A 16,517-nucleotide genomic window follows, 5' to 3' on the forward strand; every position below is an offset into this window, starting at 1 on the left:
AGATAGACAAGTCAATGTACAGTAGTATCTATCTACTCGTGAACTTGCCTCGTCGTCCTCACAGCAGCGCAGCACACAGTGATTTACCGCAGCCTGCCACTCTTCTGCTTCATCCCTGTTTTACCGTATACTCAGCTGAGTATATGGTAAAACAGGGATGAAGCAGAAAAGTGGCAGGCTGCGGTAAATCCATAGGAATGAATGGACGCAGCCGGCACACAGGGGGCTAAGCGGCCGGCCGCTTCCATTCATTCCTATCTGTGCAAAGCTTTTCCCACAATGATTGGCCAGTAGCCAAGCATTGTGGGAAATAAGTTCCGATTTCGATCCCGCCCGAAAAGATCGGGATTGGAATTCCGATCACGATCGTGAAATTTTCTCGATCGCAGATCAGAATCCGATCTTTTCCGATCCGGATCGCTCAACCTTAGTCATAGTTACAAGGCAAATTTCATGTATGATGATATGTTATGGAGAACTTTACTGTGATTCAGTACTGGTTGTTATTTTAGACATTAATACATGCTGAGTTAATGGAATATCTGTAAAACTGATCCTAGCCTGTACATATGGTTTCATGTCTGACTTCAGAAAACTAACTCAACTAGCAGAAGGAAGTGAAACCATTCTTCATGCAGAATATATTGGCTACAGAAATATATATATATATATATATATATATATACTATATGTAGCACCAGCAAAATATATTGTTTGTCCACTAGAGGGAGCACTGACCTCCGAAATAACTCGCATGCAGCATATACTTTGTCTAGGTTTACGTTATATTAAACTTATGTGTAGATACTAGACATATGTATCTATAAACATGTATATAGACTAGTTATGTACATGTGTAGTAAATGCAGACATTAAAAAAGTGAGACAAATCTAGTAGTATTAGAGTAGCTAAAAGACAAGCAATGGAATTTTTCTTTAGGCCTTATGCATATAGTTGAGCCATATGTACAAAGTAGGTAAGAAGACAAATAAAATTTCATACAACAGAACTGTAGACTCCCTATGGTCTCTCCCAAAGGCAGCAAATTATATAAGTATACCTCTGGTAGTGAAATGTTGCAATAAATTCTGAGACATCCAAGGGCCCATAGGCTTCTACTTGGCACTATATGTAAGCTGCTGTATTACAGATCCTTAGAATTGAAAGAATATATGGACAAATAATATATATCCGTGCATTATAAAAAGTAGAGTAAACTCAGTTTTCTAGAATGAAGAAATTCTAATATTAAATGTATTAAAAAAAAAAAGACAATCAACTTATTCTAATCCAGGTTTATTATTCAAAGCATCATACAGTAAAATCATAATCAGAAGACAATACATTCTGTAACAACCAGAGCTTAATAAATAGATCCAAATAAATAGATAGAATTAATAAATAACAATAAATAATATAAATAGATATCATTGAGCGTCAAAATGTTAAGTAGTTCAATATTAATAGCTTAAACATACTGTCAATTTGGATGTAATAATTAAAAAAGTAAATAAATGTATATGCTCTAGGCGAAGGCCTCATTTTGCATTTTGTGGAAAAGCTGCTTTTGTTTTTGTGTTTTTTTGACCTAAAGCTAAGGTGGATTCAACAAAAGGGAAATGTATAAGGCCCTAAAGGGGTTGTCCCATCTCAAGGATCCTATCTATACTGGTAGCTTATAAAAATTGGAGACTTTTCCTAAATATATTGCTTTAGAAATGCTACTTTGTTTGCCTGCTATGTGACCTTATTCCTCCCATTGTTTACACAGTGTTGCTATAACCACGGACCTATAGGACAATTGACATCACTCACCACTCTTGCCAGCAGGACAATCAGTTCAGCTAATTGCAGTTTGCTGATAAAGCCAAGTCTGTTATCTGTCTATGTAAACGCACAGATAACATGGAGTCATTCTCTACATCTGCACATTACCTCATCAGTGTTGTGAGACTTTTAAACCCGTTCAGCAAGAGGGAGGTGAGGAAGAGAGAAATATAGGAAGTGAGAAGAAGAGACTGCATACTTACTGCTCAAACACTAATATGGGAAACCCCCTTTCAGCACACGACAGTGTTAGCTTTAATAGCTGTTTTGCATCAGTTTTCAAATGGATGAATATTATTGGTCTTTCTTTTTTGACCTAGACCACTAAATTGTTTTTAACAGACATAAAATGGACATCAATCCGTTTTACCTGAGATATAACTGGATCTATTGATTTCTATTGGGTTCATGTGTCCGTCAAAATGGACAGAGGATGTCAGTTTTTGATGGCCATTAAAGAACGGTCAGTCAAAAAAAACTGGACATGTGAATAGACACATTGAAATCAATGTGTTCTCAAAACAGCCATGTAATGATCGTTGCAAAAATGTCAGTCATGCAGCCGTTTTTCACAGTTGTATGAATAAGGCCTAAGGTACATTCACACAATGTTGTGAAAAGGCCATGAAAAATGTGCAAAGCAAAATCTCTAAAAATTTGCAACCTACGGCCATAGCTTTATGTTGTATTTATATGTGTGTATATATGTAATCTCACAAATTCCTCAGTTGTGTTCTTATACAACAAGGCAGCAGAGGTCTAGCTTGCTCTTAAGCTAAGGCTCAACATAGCGGGCTGCAACCAAAAAGCGCTCCAAAAAAGACCGCAGCAGAAACGCATCACGTTTTTTTTCCACAATGCTTTTAACAGAAAGTCCGCAGAGTTTTCCTATGTGGACTTTCTGTCCCTATTATACCTATACGAAAGTGCCAGCATTTGCGTTGGTATAATTGACATGATGGTTTTTGGAATCACAGCATTTCCGCTGAGGACATTTTTCTGCAATGTGTGGATGGGGTTAGCCAGAATCCCATCCACTTTGCAGGTACTGTAAATGTTGCGGGTAAATTGCAGTGTTTACGCTCCATTGGGCCCCAGTCTTATAATATTTGTGTCAGCTAGGTCTTCAAATCAGTATTAACTCTTTGGTGTCTATTTTCAATACAGGTTATTGTTTCCTTGTGTTCTGGTCAGTTGGCTAAACACTCTGGCTATAGTGATGGCACGTAGTTGGAAATAGTGAATTACAGTGCACTGCTTAAACTGACGTTGAGACTTGCTACCGAATCGCTTCTTACTTTGTTCCTTATCTTCATCTTGTACTTTTAAAGCCTGAAATAATAAATATTTATAGCAATGTTTAAGGTTAACAATGCAAAAATTCACCAAAAAATTGTTAGAACAATTATTTACAATGAACTATAACCTCGTTCTCAGATCTGTCAGGTCTTTAAACATGGTGCCCTCCTTACAACCACTATTAACAATATTGTCTCTACCTAGGAGTCCCTCCTTTCTGATTTCATTGTAGAGATATGGATTATATGAACATTGAGAGTGATTGCGGTAAATGGAGAAGACCCTCATTGATTTATATCTTTATTTATCTCAATTAAACTGTATATTTCCCTTGACTTTTTTGAGCTTAAGCTGCATCTGTGCATGTGACTTTCTTTTCGTTGTATGTTAAATAATAGTGTTAAAATCCTTAATAAATTTTTTCTTAATTTTTTTTCTAAGGGCAACTAAAACAGTTTATCCTTTAGGGCCCCTTCACACGGCTGAAACGCGCGCGTTTTTTGCACGTTTTTTTACGCGTGTAAGGGTGCATTCAGACTACGTAACGCCGGGCGTGTATGAGAGCCGTACACGCCGGCATTACGGCAGACTGCCGAACACTTCCCATTCACTTCAATGGGAGCGCTCGTAAACGCCGCTGTTACGAGCGCTCCCATTGAAGTGAATGGGAAGTGTTCGGCAGTCTGCCGTAATGCCGGCGTGTACGGCTCTCATACACGCCCGGCGTTACGTAGTCTGAATGCACCCTAAAAATGAAAACGTCGCGTTTACGCAACGTTTTAATAGACGGTGCGTAAACGCAGCATTTTCTGTGCGTCTTTTGACCGCGTAAACGCTGCGTTTACGCGCCGTCTATTAAAACGTCGCATAAACGCGACGTTTTCATTTTTACACGGGTAAAAAAATGTGCAAAAAACGTGCTTTTCAGCCGTGTGAAGGGGCCCTTAAAGAGTTTAATAAATCTGCCCCAATGCCCTCTATATACCAAGTAATCTATGCAGAAGTCATAATACAGAAAAGCTGAGAAAATAAGTATGATGCCACCCACCTATTGTTATGGTGGATCCTGTGTTATCTAAGTATAAGTGATACCTTCCCTTGTTATATTGTCTACTGATTTTGATAGAACAGGAAATATAAGCCTGTGATAAGGTTTAGTAGCCACAGTAAAAGCTGCAAGTTTTTTTTTTTGTATGTACAATGGTATAGAAAAAATTTGAAAACACCAACAAATTAATGTAAAAAAATTGTATTGATATAGAAAATATGAAAAAGCCACCAAAAATGTAAAATAAAAAGATTTCTTTGGTCTTTTCCCGCTGACACTAAGTCATCACAAAAATGGAAACGTATCCATATGACAGGGTTTCTTTAACTGATGATGTTGTCCAAGATCTAGGCTAATGCTAGGTAAAGTCCATTTCTTCTTTGGCAATGTTAGCATGCTATGTATTAAGCAGGTAGGGAACAGATCACTTCCAAACTTTCTACTAGCTTTAACATGGTGGTCTGCTCATCAATGGGGGAAGCCATGGGGGAATCTGTTTAACAAATGGCCTGCTCATCAATTGGTGAAGACAAGCTTGGCCATGATTTTTACTTCTAGTGGGCAGGAAAAATGTGGACACTTGGTCATTCTAGCACACACTGAGACATTCCATTTAACTCTTATTTCTAAACTGTTTAGTTCTAGCCCTCGAAAATTTGGCTACAATGAGTAGAGTAACACTCACCCGCAACATGTTTGCAACTGTATTGTCAAGAGTTGGATTCAGGCCCTGTAGGTATTTCATGTACAGTTTCAGGTCAGAAGAGATTGCTGTCAGGCACTTGTCCTGTGGACAGAAGACACGCACATTTGTCATTTGTTTTATTGTGTATAGATTGCAGTAACACTTGTTCATTGTGCCCCAGTGGTGTTGTAAACTCACCTCTTCAATGTCTGTTGTGTTCACCTGTGAGCAGATACAAGTCTGGAATGAGAGAGAAGTCATTATTCATGGTGGAATAAACATTGCAAAAATATGGCTAGGTTGTAAAAATATATCAAGACTCTCATATTCAGGGTGTAGAGACTGCAGTGCCTGAGGGAGCTCAAAAGTCACTCTGCCGCATAAGAAGACACCAATATTATAAATGGCCTAGGAGTGACAATGCATGAGAATGGGATATTGGGGTCTTTTGTCTGGATATAGTCTTTCCTTCTTCCCAGAGGATGTAGGGTCATTAGACATGGTGCCAATCCAGAGCTGACACAGCACCAAAGCCGCAGAGTCTCCACTGTTTTACACAGTGAAGACCTGGTGACAGTGTCCACGATCAGAGACCATCTGATTGCAGGTCTTTAGATTCTGTGGTTAGTTGTGTTCAAGGCATGCAAAGAGGGTCGGTGCACAGGCGCTAGCTATTTTGACTAAATGGATAGGGTTTTTTTCCCCCAATATCTGATTCCAATGTTGGAAAGAAAGGAAATTAGCACCTCTTAGGATATTCTGGCCTTAGGGTCCCCTTATTAGGCACAGTGGAACAGTTAGTAAATGTGAAATGTGTGCCAGAATTGTGGCTGAATTTAAGCAACAATTCTCAATAGTAAATCTGCCCTTTCACTTGAAGACCTAATAAGTCTATGTATTCAGTAGGCCTGGTGTAATGACTCATTTCCCCTGTGGTGGCGCTGTAGATGAACAGAACAATTGGAGCCGCCTATTTGGACAAGCTGCAATATCTTATATTTCAGGAATACTTGTTATTAAATGTATTGTCCATTTAGTATTCTTATTTTGAGGCATTTTGTATGTCAATTGCAATCTGAGGGAATGGACAAATCCTCAATTGCCAATTCCCAATTCTGGTGAACGGGCAATTCTGGTATTGTTATAGCATATACATAATGGTGTACTTTAACACAAAAAAAAATAATGATTTTGACATGCTTGCCACCTCAGTCTCCATACCTAGAATATGGACTTGATTTTATCTCTTTGTAAAATGCTGCAGATTTATTAATTTCTTGTGCCAATTCTTTGTCACAAAAGTAATGGTCTATAAAGTATACTATCCAACGAGAGTTGTAAGTGAGGAGTGAGTGAGTCAGTGATTATATTAGCAAAGATCAGACCAAAAATCAATCCAGATAATAGTGGAAAGAAACACTCGATAGGAAAGAAGATTGAATTAAGAGGCTCTTACCTGGGAAGGCATGCTGGGGAGACATGCTTTTACTGTATTCATCGTGTTCGCTGTTACGTCTTCTATATCAACTTCTTCGTATGAACAGTTGAACACTCCATCTAGATCATCCTAATAGAAACCATAAGACATCTTGTATCATAAACTAAAATTGCACATGTATAGAAGTAAATGTAAAGCTGTAGTACAGAAAACCCAATCAGTAATTTCACACAAGCCATCAAGAACCGCCAAGGAAAGTTATATAAATGCTATTTACTAATGCCAGCAATACACCTAAAATAGTTGTCAGCCAAACAATCTCACCCCATACACAAGCACACTCCTATCAAATGCATGTGAGCCATGTATGCTGGGAGAGGTAATTCTTCAATAGCTGGGAGCCATAGGTGGAAACCACTGCCTTGCACAGATTTGTCAGAATGAGGACAAACAGCTATGTAGGTTGGGGAATATACATGTCTGGCTGGAACTGATACTGAGCTGTATCAGAGCTTTCCGGTAAAAGCACTTACAACAAAAGAGGAAGAGTGCATACACTAAATACAATGTGTTCTATGAATAAACCAAAAAATATTTTTATTGACAAATAAATAAGAGACAAAAATATTGATTTTTAAAGACAATGTCCACATAAAAAATACATTCATACAATTATAAAAGCAGCAACCCTTTAGAAATACAGCATTTTGGAAATAAAAAAAATAAATCAAAAAGTATGGACAGTGCAGGGGGGCAACATTAATTGAATCGGAAATAGAACTTGGGTAATTTGACAATGCATGAATTGCAAAAGGAAGATGTAATACATGTAGGAAGCCAGCTCATTTTTAAGCACACCCTCTCAGGGAGTAAGGACAGCCATAAGTGATTTTTTTTTGCAGGATACAATTGATCTCTCCTCCAGAAGGAAGAAAACTGTTTCTTTAGTACTTTCCAAATATGGATCTGTAGAACCTTTAGGCTAATGCCCCATGTGGTGTCCCACAGCAAAAAAGCTCTGCTGGAAAAACTGTGGCAGCAAAATATCTTCCCACAACAAATTTACTTTGATAAAGGACCCTAGAGGTTCCGAAACGTCAGCCATTTGTCATCATTATGAGTTAGCCATTAGAAAGGTATCAACTACTGAAGATTATCAAGTTTTCTTGTTTTTTATATTCACAACACTTTAGACAGAGAGTTCGCAGAAGTTTCCTCTGTGGATTTTCTGTTTCAAATATACCTAGGGGAAACTGCTGGCGTTTCCGTACATGTAATTGACATTCTGCGATTTCTGCGCCAGTTTTGGAAATTGCGACATGTCCACAGCACAGTTTTTACTGCAAAGTGGGCATGGGATTCGCTAGAATCCCATCCACTTTGCTCTGACTGTAAAACGCCACGATATTTTCTGCGCCATTTTGGCCACAGGCAATTCACAGTGTTTATGCCACGTGGGGCCCCGACAACTCTACTAGTCAACCAGAACCTTACTCTGTTTAAATGAGGGGAAAAAATTCCAACACATACTAGTTACCTATAGTTGGCACTACACAGATGGTTCTCATGTACTAGTAAGACTCAGTACTCCTGTATTTGCAAATATTCTATGTCAGACCAGCTATCCAAAGTGTGACTTTTCAGTCCATAGACCTACATCAGACACGATCATTGCTATATCCACATAATTAATGGGTGTGGGACCCTACTGTGGCACCCTAGATTCCCCTATACCTCTGTTCAGTTAGGGTGCGTTCACACTATATAACGTCCCGCTTGATATGGCACGTATATGGTGTGTGAGAGTTTGTGCATCGTAAAAGCTCCCATTGATTTCAATGGGAGTTAGGATCGTATACGCCGCGTTATTTTGTGGCCGTGATTTTGCGGCTGCAAAATCATGGCCGCAAAATAACGCGGCGTATACTATTGAAATCAATGGGAGCGTATACGGCGCGCAAACTCTCACACGCCGTATACGTGCCACATCATGTTTAATACTGCATGTAAGACTCCCCTCCAGCTTTCCAGGGAAACCTTACGGCCTAATTCAGATAAGCAACATTTGAAAAAGTGTGATTTGAGCTTCTCCACTCTTATCTTTAAAGAGTTATAAGGATATTTTTTTTTTACAGACCTTATCAATTCAGTATATAAACAAAGATTTTACTATATATAGCATATAGAAATAACAAATACATCTGAAATTTGTTTCACAGCTTTACATTAAGAACACTTTCTTACCTGTAACTTTACGATGGCCTCTGCAACCACATTCACTAAATTCCTGGAGATATTGTAGCATCTTGCAAGGTCAATGGGCTGACGAACTGGCTTGCTCTCTACAAGCAATGACTGACCAAGCACCACAAGTGTCCAAATGATGCAGCAGCCTGCAGGTAAGAGGGGACAGTTATCACTGTGGATAGACCCATAAACAATCCTACAGAAATAAAGACTTGAATATAATAGGATCATACAGAAACACCTACACTTTTATCCATGGGTTGTGTCCAGTATTGCAGTTTAGCCATATTTACATGAATACTGATGAACTGTGATATTCGACAAATCCCTTGAACGTGAATTATTTCTGAAATCTTTCTAATCCTGCAAAATCCCTGCACATGGTATATATTCTATACACTATACCCTACCAAATACAAAATACAGAGTAACAAAGCAGCATAGTCAGATACGTTTATCCAGTTCTGTCTCATATCCTACACTGTTTATCCAGAAGAAGGCAAAAGCTCCATGAAGGAAAAGCCAATTTTCCTCATTTTAAGGGAAAATTCCTTTCTGACTCCCAACAGTCTGGTGATTGGAATAAATCCCTGAATAAATGTCCTAACACCAAAAAACTATTAAGAACTATAACTTGTAATATTGCTGCTCCCCAGAAAGGCAATCATGTACTAAAGCTGTCTAGAACTAATAGGAACACATAGATTAAAAATGTTACAGTGTACAGTAATGAATCCATCAGTTTTTCTACAAAGTGTTCATATAATAATAATAATAATAATAATAGTAATAATAATAATAATAATACATTTTATTTACATAGCGCCAATATATTCCACAGTACTTTACAAATTGTTAAACATATGGTAGAGAATGGTTAGTTTAGCACACAAGGTTTTGGTTAGCATTTGCCAGATTAACCAGATGTTACTTTAAGGTCTATAATGGAAAAACAGCAGTGGTCCAGAACTTTGGTTAAACTCCATCATTTTATTAGTAAATCATTAAAATCTATGTATACAGCAGACTAGCACAAACATATAGGTTCCATGCAGTGCACCCTTATGTGTTTCAGACTACTGGTCTTTGGTAATAGTAATATAATAACTATGATACGAAGGTAAAGTGATCCAGTTAAAATAGTCATGAGTGAGCATACAAGTCAGGACACTAGCAAACACATCAGATGGCTGACTGGTTCTACCAAAATTGAAGGTTCGACCAACATTAATCATGTGTTTGTCCACCATAAGACTCATTGAAGTAAAACCGCATGGACCCATTGTAAGATTGGACAAATGTGTCACATTAGAAATGAATGTAAGTTTCATTCTCATTATTTATTATCTATATGATATGTAGATTTATTTACAGCATGTATAAGAACCACTATATTCCCGGTGACTGGAGTTTCCCTTTATATATTGTTGTTATTTTTTGTGGAATGACTGAAATCTATGTCACGTGTATTCCTTGTAATAAATCATTCAGTTGGGACAGCATCTTAAACTCTATTGATTAACCCTATACAACCCTCTGTCTAAAATAGAAATGGGAATTAGCACATAAAAATTAATTTTTATTATTACGTTTAAAATCGGCGCGAAGGATCATAAAGAGGTTATCCATTAACCCTATATTAAGTTGAATGTGGTAATGTGGATTTGGATTCCTAGGCCCCTAGATACTTGGGTTAAAATCCCTAGACTAGGTCTCTAACTGTAGAGAACACAGGTCTTATTATGAAAATTTAAGATACTGTAAAGTGCAAGTAATTGTACATCAGATAACCAAAAAATATATAACCATACAATGTACACTGCATACAATGGACTTACTACAGAGGGGACTTACTCCATAATGTTGTCCAGCTGTTGAGTACTGGTGGTCTCATGATGTTGCTGATGCTTGCGGTGTGTTACTTCTATAAGATGCTGCTGCTGAAGTTGATGCTGGATATCTGAGTAACTGTCCTGGATTTATATAGTGAACTGAGCATGCTACTTGCAGGACTTCCCCAACCTTTCCCTAGCAGATACTGACATCTGTGTCAATGTGAAACAGAGTTGAGGTGACTCCTTATTATCAGGCAAGCACCCTGTAAGATTTTACTCTTGATGGAGTTTACCTTGGCTTCGATATAACACAAGTATTATGCAGGAGTTTAGATTATAATCCCTAGTTTATCTAACACAAGGAACCTTTGACACTGTCCTCAACCTCATTTTATTTTACTCTGCTTTCCATCATTCTGTAACTACTTTTCTTTTAGTGATGTTTTTGAAGGGGCATGAGGCAAAGCATACATATCCTATTACTTTTATTCTATGGGTTTATATGGGGGCGTTCACACTACCATTGGTGTCCGACAGCAGTGTCCATAGCTACTGTCCGTTCAAGATTTTAGCAATGGAAATTCAGTGTGTTACAGCAGCATGGATAATACAGTAATATATTACAAGAAAGAACACATACAAGTTCATAGCAGATAGAAAAGATACTAGGAGTCATAGTACTAAGAAAAAGAAGGACTCAGGATCATTTAGTTCTCTGTGCAGAGAGATCTTCGTTTAGATCTAACACTCCTTCTCACACTTGGATGGGTCTGTCTGGTTTCTGACCTAAAAGGGCAAAAATAAGGAGAGAAAAACGCTGCTTTCAGCACTTTTTTCTCAGCATTTTTCAAGTGGAATGGGGAATGGAATCCCCCAGCGGGAGGCGCAGGTGTGAATGTATCCTTAGACTATGTTCACACTAGTGTTGGGTGTCTGTTGGTCAGATCAATACAAAGGGTATCTACCACCACCAAAATAAATTTTAGGCTAAGTGAATACAGTTCTAGTTAATTCATGTACACATTGTGGACAAAAAGACCTATGAAAAAGTTACATCTTGAAAAAACTTTCTCTGTATATTTAATTGCATTTCTACAATGTGGGGTTTCAGCCTCAAGGTTGCTGCCCTACGCTACTCCCTAAACAGAAAGACTGACTTCTCCCATTGACATAGATATGTGGGGATTGGGGAACCCTTTATTGTAAAGGGTTAAAAATGACTTCTTAATACTTCTTTCACTACAGTTAGCTCTCTGTTAGTGATCTTAGTTGTGCTATACGCTTGCTAATATACCTGGCACTGTCTGATACGAAAGGTGTAGGGTCAAATTCCAAACCAGTGGCCATCAGGTTTCTGGAAAGTTCTCTACCAGGGGTGGGCAAGCTTCGGCTCTCCAGCTGTTGTACAACTACAACTTCCAGTATGTATACTTGCTCTGCTTGGAACTCCCATGGAAGTGAGGGGAGTATGTTGGGAGTTGTAATTTCACAGCAGCTGGAGTGCCGAAGGTTGCTGATCCCTTTTCTATACATTAAGAATGGGGGCTGAGTAGAACGCTATAAAACATTGGGTCATGCTATGCCAGCCAACCCATTTATTCCAGACGTCTGCTTGGTTCCCTTCATCTTTGATTTGCCTATATGGGGTGCCAGCTAGCTGATATAGAGTTCACCCCAGGCTTGTAAGTGTGTTTATATTCTTGTTGATTGTCTTTTACTAGTTTGATTGTACTGTTATGTTTATTTTGTATCCTTTTATTCACTTATATTAGAGACGTGTGACATCATTGATGCCATATATAGACACCTGGTACCCTATTTCTGCACAACTAGCGTAAAAAGTTGTAAGACCGCTCCATTTTTGTTTTTTGTGTTAAATACTATATTTGTTTCTTAGTATGCCTAAAGACTGTGGCGTATATCCATCCATTATATGCTCCTTTATACTCATTCTGCAGATTGGTTACTAAATATGTGCACTGTTCTATTGAGTTAATGGTTCTGCGTACATTAAGGGGACACCGAGTTTACATGATGGAATGACATTTCCAAATAGACCCTTTTCTGTTAAGCCCGCTTCACATCAGTGTTCGGGTTTCCATTAGGGAAGTCCACTTGGGGATCACCAAACCTATATGCATTAAAAAGCGGTTACCTAATAAACCACACAGACCCCATAGACTATAATGAGGTCCATGTGGCTTCCATTCGGTTTCCGCACGATACATGTGGAGAGAAATGTGCTGCTTGCACTTGTGTATAAAATTTATTTTGCCATGCCCTATGAATTTTTAATGTTTATTTAATAAATGTTATATTTTAATTATCTTTCCTAATCAGATATGACTATGCTGATAGGACACATTATGGATTTTCTCGTAGGCCAGATTAGCTTTTATATTTGCTCACAGTCTTCAGGGGTATACTCTCACCAAAGCTTGCAGGCCTTTGCAATGACCTGGATCCCTACACTTACATGTTTTCTTATGCTCTGGATCTATCTACTGCTTCTGTCCCAACTATTCATGGGACCATGCTTCTCCCCTGCCACCCAGGCTGGGCATGGGGTGAACCACAGCCATATCAAGGAGAGCCAAGGTGAACCTGTACAATAAGGATATAAATAGATCAAAGAAACAATCAGAGCTTTCCTTCCAAGTCAAAGCTGAGGTGGACAGCTTCCTGCTGTGTACCTTCCTCACTTCCTACCTTCCCTCTCACCTTATCTACCTTCCTTCCTTACTTCTCCTCCTTACTCACTCCCCCCCACTTTCATCACTCCCCCCATAACCCCTCCCTGTCTCTCTAGTCATCCCACTCTTCCCTATCTACTCAGCACAACCTCCAACCCATTATGCAGTATACTTACCTCCCTCTTAGTGCACGCCATGCAGAATCAGTAAAGACGTAGGAGCCATCCCCTAGGAAGAGGTGTAGGGGGTAAGTATAATGGGGTGGATGGAGGGGAGTAATAGTAATGGTCCATTTCCGGAAATGGGGAAACAGATCCTCATCAGATTGTAAATAAATGTCTCTGCGGCAGTCACATGACTGCCCAGGGATATGGGTAAATATATATATTTTTTTAATTAATTATGCTATTTAGATAGTAGGAGGGGGAGGGTGTTTAGATTAATGTCCAATTATCCCAAACAACCCCTTTAATGTTTGACCAGCAGTCGGACTAGGGAGTAAATAGGGATAGATGCCTTCATACCTCCCCCAGGAGTTGTCCAACACATAGTATAATATAAGATACCTAGAGGGTTACTTACTTATCCAAAATACTGTACTTTGAGGAACCTGTTCATGAAAGAGACCCTCCCAAGGTTCAGTGCATTGGGTTAGTATACAGTAATAAGTCTTCATTACAAAGCATAGAAGTCCTTGCTGAACATCACTCAGGGACTACTAAAGTACAATGAATGGTGACTATATGCTTTGTGACTGCTGCTGACGCTGGTAAATCTAGGTAAAGAGATTGTCCTTCCCCATCTGAGATGATTGTCACAATAAGGAGCTATCAGGTCTGCTAGATGCAGGTCAATGCAAAGATTACAATTGAATGAATATAATATTCTTTGGGATCTCAGTCCCGCATAGATAGTGTAAAAATCAACCAACCAAAATATTTCCTTTGTTATAGGTCCCTAGAGTAAGAGGTGCAAATATAAAAAGTGATATCTTGCTGAATCATGTATTCTTTTGTTACAGCAACATGTCATAAACCATTTCCACATGGTCCAATAACTACTAGAAAAGCTTTAAGTCAGCACAATCTATCTTTCCTTTGAGGCTCATATTATGTTCTTACACTTAGATTTTAGTTTGTGTGTATATATAACTAGCATCCATTAAAATGTTAGCATATGTAGAATAGATAGACCAGGATAGAACTAGTGATCAGGGGTCTCCACAGCAAAGCAAATAACGGAACCACAAAACTCGGAACTGTTGCTAACACATGGGCCATCTGTGCTTGTACAATGTTACACCCCACCCATAAATAAGGAAGAGCCATATTATATTGTTGTAGAGAACTTCATGTATATAGAAACTGGTCCAGATTACACAAATGTATGTATAGTGGTATAGTTAGCAGATATGTTATTACCTGAGGGGTGTACATTAATGGAAACCTATCAATACAAATTGTAAAGTAAGCGGAATATGTTGGCGCTATATAAATACAATTTATTATTATTATTATTATTATTATTATTATCTACTTTATACAGCTCTTTATGAGAGCAGTATGCAGAAGCAGCTCAAGGATTTCAATAGTGTGCCTTTTCTGCATGAATATACTGTAGTTTGGGCAAGTAGAGATGAGCGAGTAGTATTCGATCAAATAGTAGTATTTGACTAAATACCTCCCTTTGCATAGTTATTGGTGTACTCGGTCGAATATTCGATTCCCCTCCCACCTTCCCTGGCGCTTCTTTTTACACCAAAAACAATGCAGGGAAGGTATTCGATCGAATATACTCGTTCATCTCTATGGGCAAGCTTACATTTCATTGGTTGCACTTGCATACTGCTGCAAGCTTCATGAGTCAGTTGTGAGGGTATTCATGAGCTCTGCTTATCACAAACCAGTGACTGACAGTTTTCTCCCTATTACTGTGCATAGGGAGAAATCTGTCAATCAGAGGTAGGAAACACTGGGAACCCTCAACTCAAGAATATGCTGACTCTTGGCTCACAGCGTTTGCAGCATGCTGCAATGAGTAAAACACAAGTTTGGCTAAAATACAGTATATATATATATATATATATATATATATATATATATATAATCAGTGGTGTAACTAGGAATGGCGGGGCCCCGTGGCGAACTTTTGACATGGGGCCCCCCCCCCAAACCGACGCCGAAGACCTCAACCGACCCCCTCCTCAGAACTCTATTATGTCCCTTAGTAAGCCCTGCACACAGTATTACGCCCCATAGTGGCCCCTGCACACAGTATTAACCCCATTAGTGTCCCCTGCACACAGTATTAACCCCAATAGTGTCCCCTGCACACAGTATTAACCCCAATAGTGTCCTCTGCACACAGTATTAACCCCAATAGTGGCCCCTGCACACAGAATTAACCCCAACAGTGGCCCCTGCACACAGTATTAACCCCAATAGTGGCCCCTGCACACAGAATTAACCCCAATAGTGGCCCCTGCACACAGAATTAACCCCAATAGTGGCCCCTGCACACAGAATTAACCCCAATAGTGGCCCCTGCACACAATATTAACCCCAATAGTGGCCCCTGCACACAGTATTAACCCCAATAGTGGCCCCTGCACACAGAATTAACCCCAATAGTGGCCCCTGCACACATAGTATTAACCCCAATAGTGACCCCTGCACACAGTATTATGTCCCACTGTGGACATCCATAAACAATTATTATACTCTGGGGTCTTTTCAGACCCCAGAGTATAATAATCGGAGACCTGGGGGAATAAAAACATTAAAAAAAAACAGTTGCTTACCTGTGCCCGGCTCCTAGGCTGTCGGCTACCGGCTGCCGCTCTTGTCCTGCATTAATGACGTCTGACGTCACATGACCCGGGAAGCAGATCCGGGTCATGTGACGTCAGAGACGTCAGACACGAATAAGGGAGGCCGGAGGCAGGATCGTGGAGAGGTAAGTAACACTGTTTGTTATGTTCCTTACGTCTCCCGGTCCGCTGATAATTATACTCGGGGGTCTGCAAAGACCCCCGAGTATAATGATAGTGTTTGTGGAGCCCGCGGTGTCACTTGCCGATCACGGCCCAGCCAGGATCGGCAAGTGAATGGGGCCCGTAACGGACTATTTAAAAAAAAAAACAAAAAAAACCTGCAGCGGTAGCGGCTGTCACCGGGCCCCCTAATGGCCCGGGCCCTGTGGCAGCTGCTACTGCTGCTACCACGGTAGTTACGCCCCTGATATATATATATATATATATATATATATATATATATACAGTGCCTACAAGTAGTATTCAACCCCCTGCAGATTTAGCAGGTTTACACATTCTGAATTAACTCGGCATTGTGACATTTGGACTGTAGATCAGCCTGGAAGTGTGAAATGCACTGCAGCAAAAAAGAATGTTATTTCTTTGTTTAATTTTTTTTTAAATTGTGAAAA

General features: G+C 39.3%; 1 protein-coding gene across 1 annotated transcript; it reads right to left on the reverse strand.

Moving 5' to 3' along the window:
• Positions 1–2,986: 2,986 nt before the first annotated feature.
• IL12A (interleukin 12A) lies at positions 2,987–13,270 on the reverse strand. The gene is made up of 7 exons (XM_075269562.1): positions 13,250–13,270; positions 10,400–10,518; positions 8,543–8,741; positions 6,317–6,427; positions 5,059–5,100; positions 4,861–4,962; positions 2,987–3,160 (listed from the first exon to the last, which is right to left on the reverse strand). The coding sequence occupies exons 1-7, from the start codon at positions 13,268–13,270 to the stop codon at positions 2,987–2,989; spliced, it is 768 nt and encodes a 255-aa protein (XP_075125663.1).
• Between the last annotated feature and the right edge of the window lie 3,247 nt (positions 13,271–16,517).

The sequence above is a fragment of the Leptodactylus fuscus genome, chromosome 3 (genome assembly GCF_031893055.1).
Source record: "Leptodactylus fuscus isolate aLepFus1 chromosome 3, aLepFus1.hap2, whole genome shotgun sequence".
Taxonomy (NCBI): domain Eukaryota; kingdom Metazoa; phylum Chordata; class Amphibia; order Anura; family Leptodactylidae; genus Leptodactylus; species Leptodactylus fuscus.

What these genes read in the sequence shown, in the direction of transcription:
- IL12A (XM_075269562.1), bottom strand. Translation starts at nt 13,270, where the DNA reads ATGGCGTGCACTAAGAGGGAG. An exon ending in TGGCGTGCACTAAGAGGGAG is followed by an intron (nt 10,519 to 13,249) that starts GTAAGTATACTG and finishes ATATAAATCCAG; the next exon opens with GACAGTTACTCAGATATCCA. An exon ending in ACACAACAGACATTGAAGAG is followed by an intron (nt 4,963 to 5,058) that starts GTGAGTTTACAA and finishes TTCTGTCCACAG; the next exon opens with GACAAGTGCCTGACAGCAAT.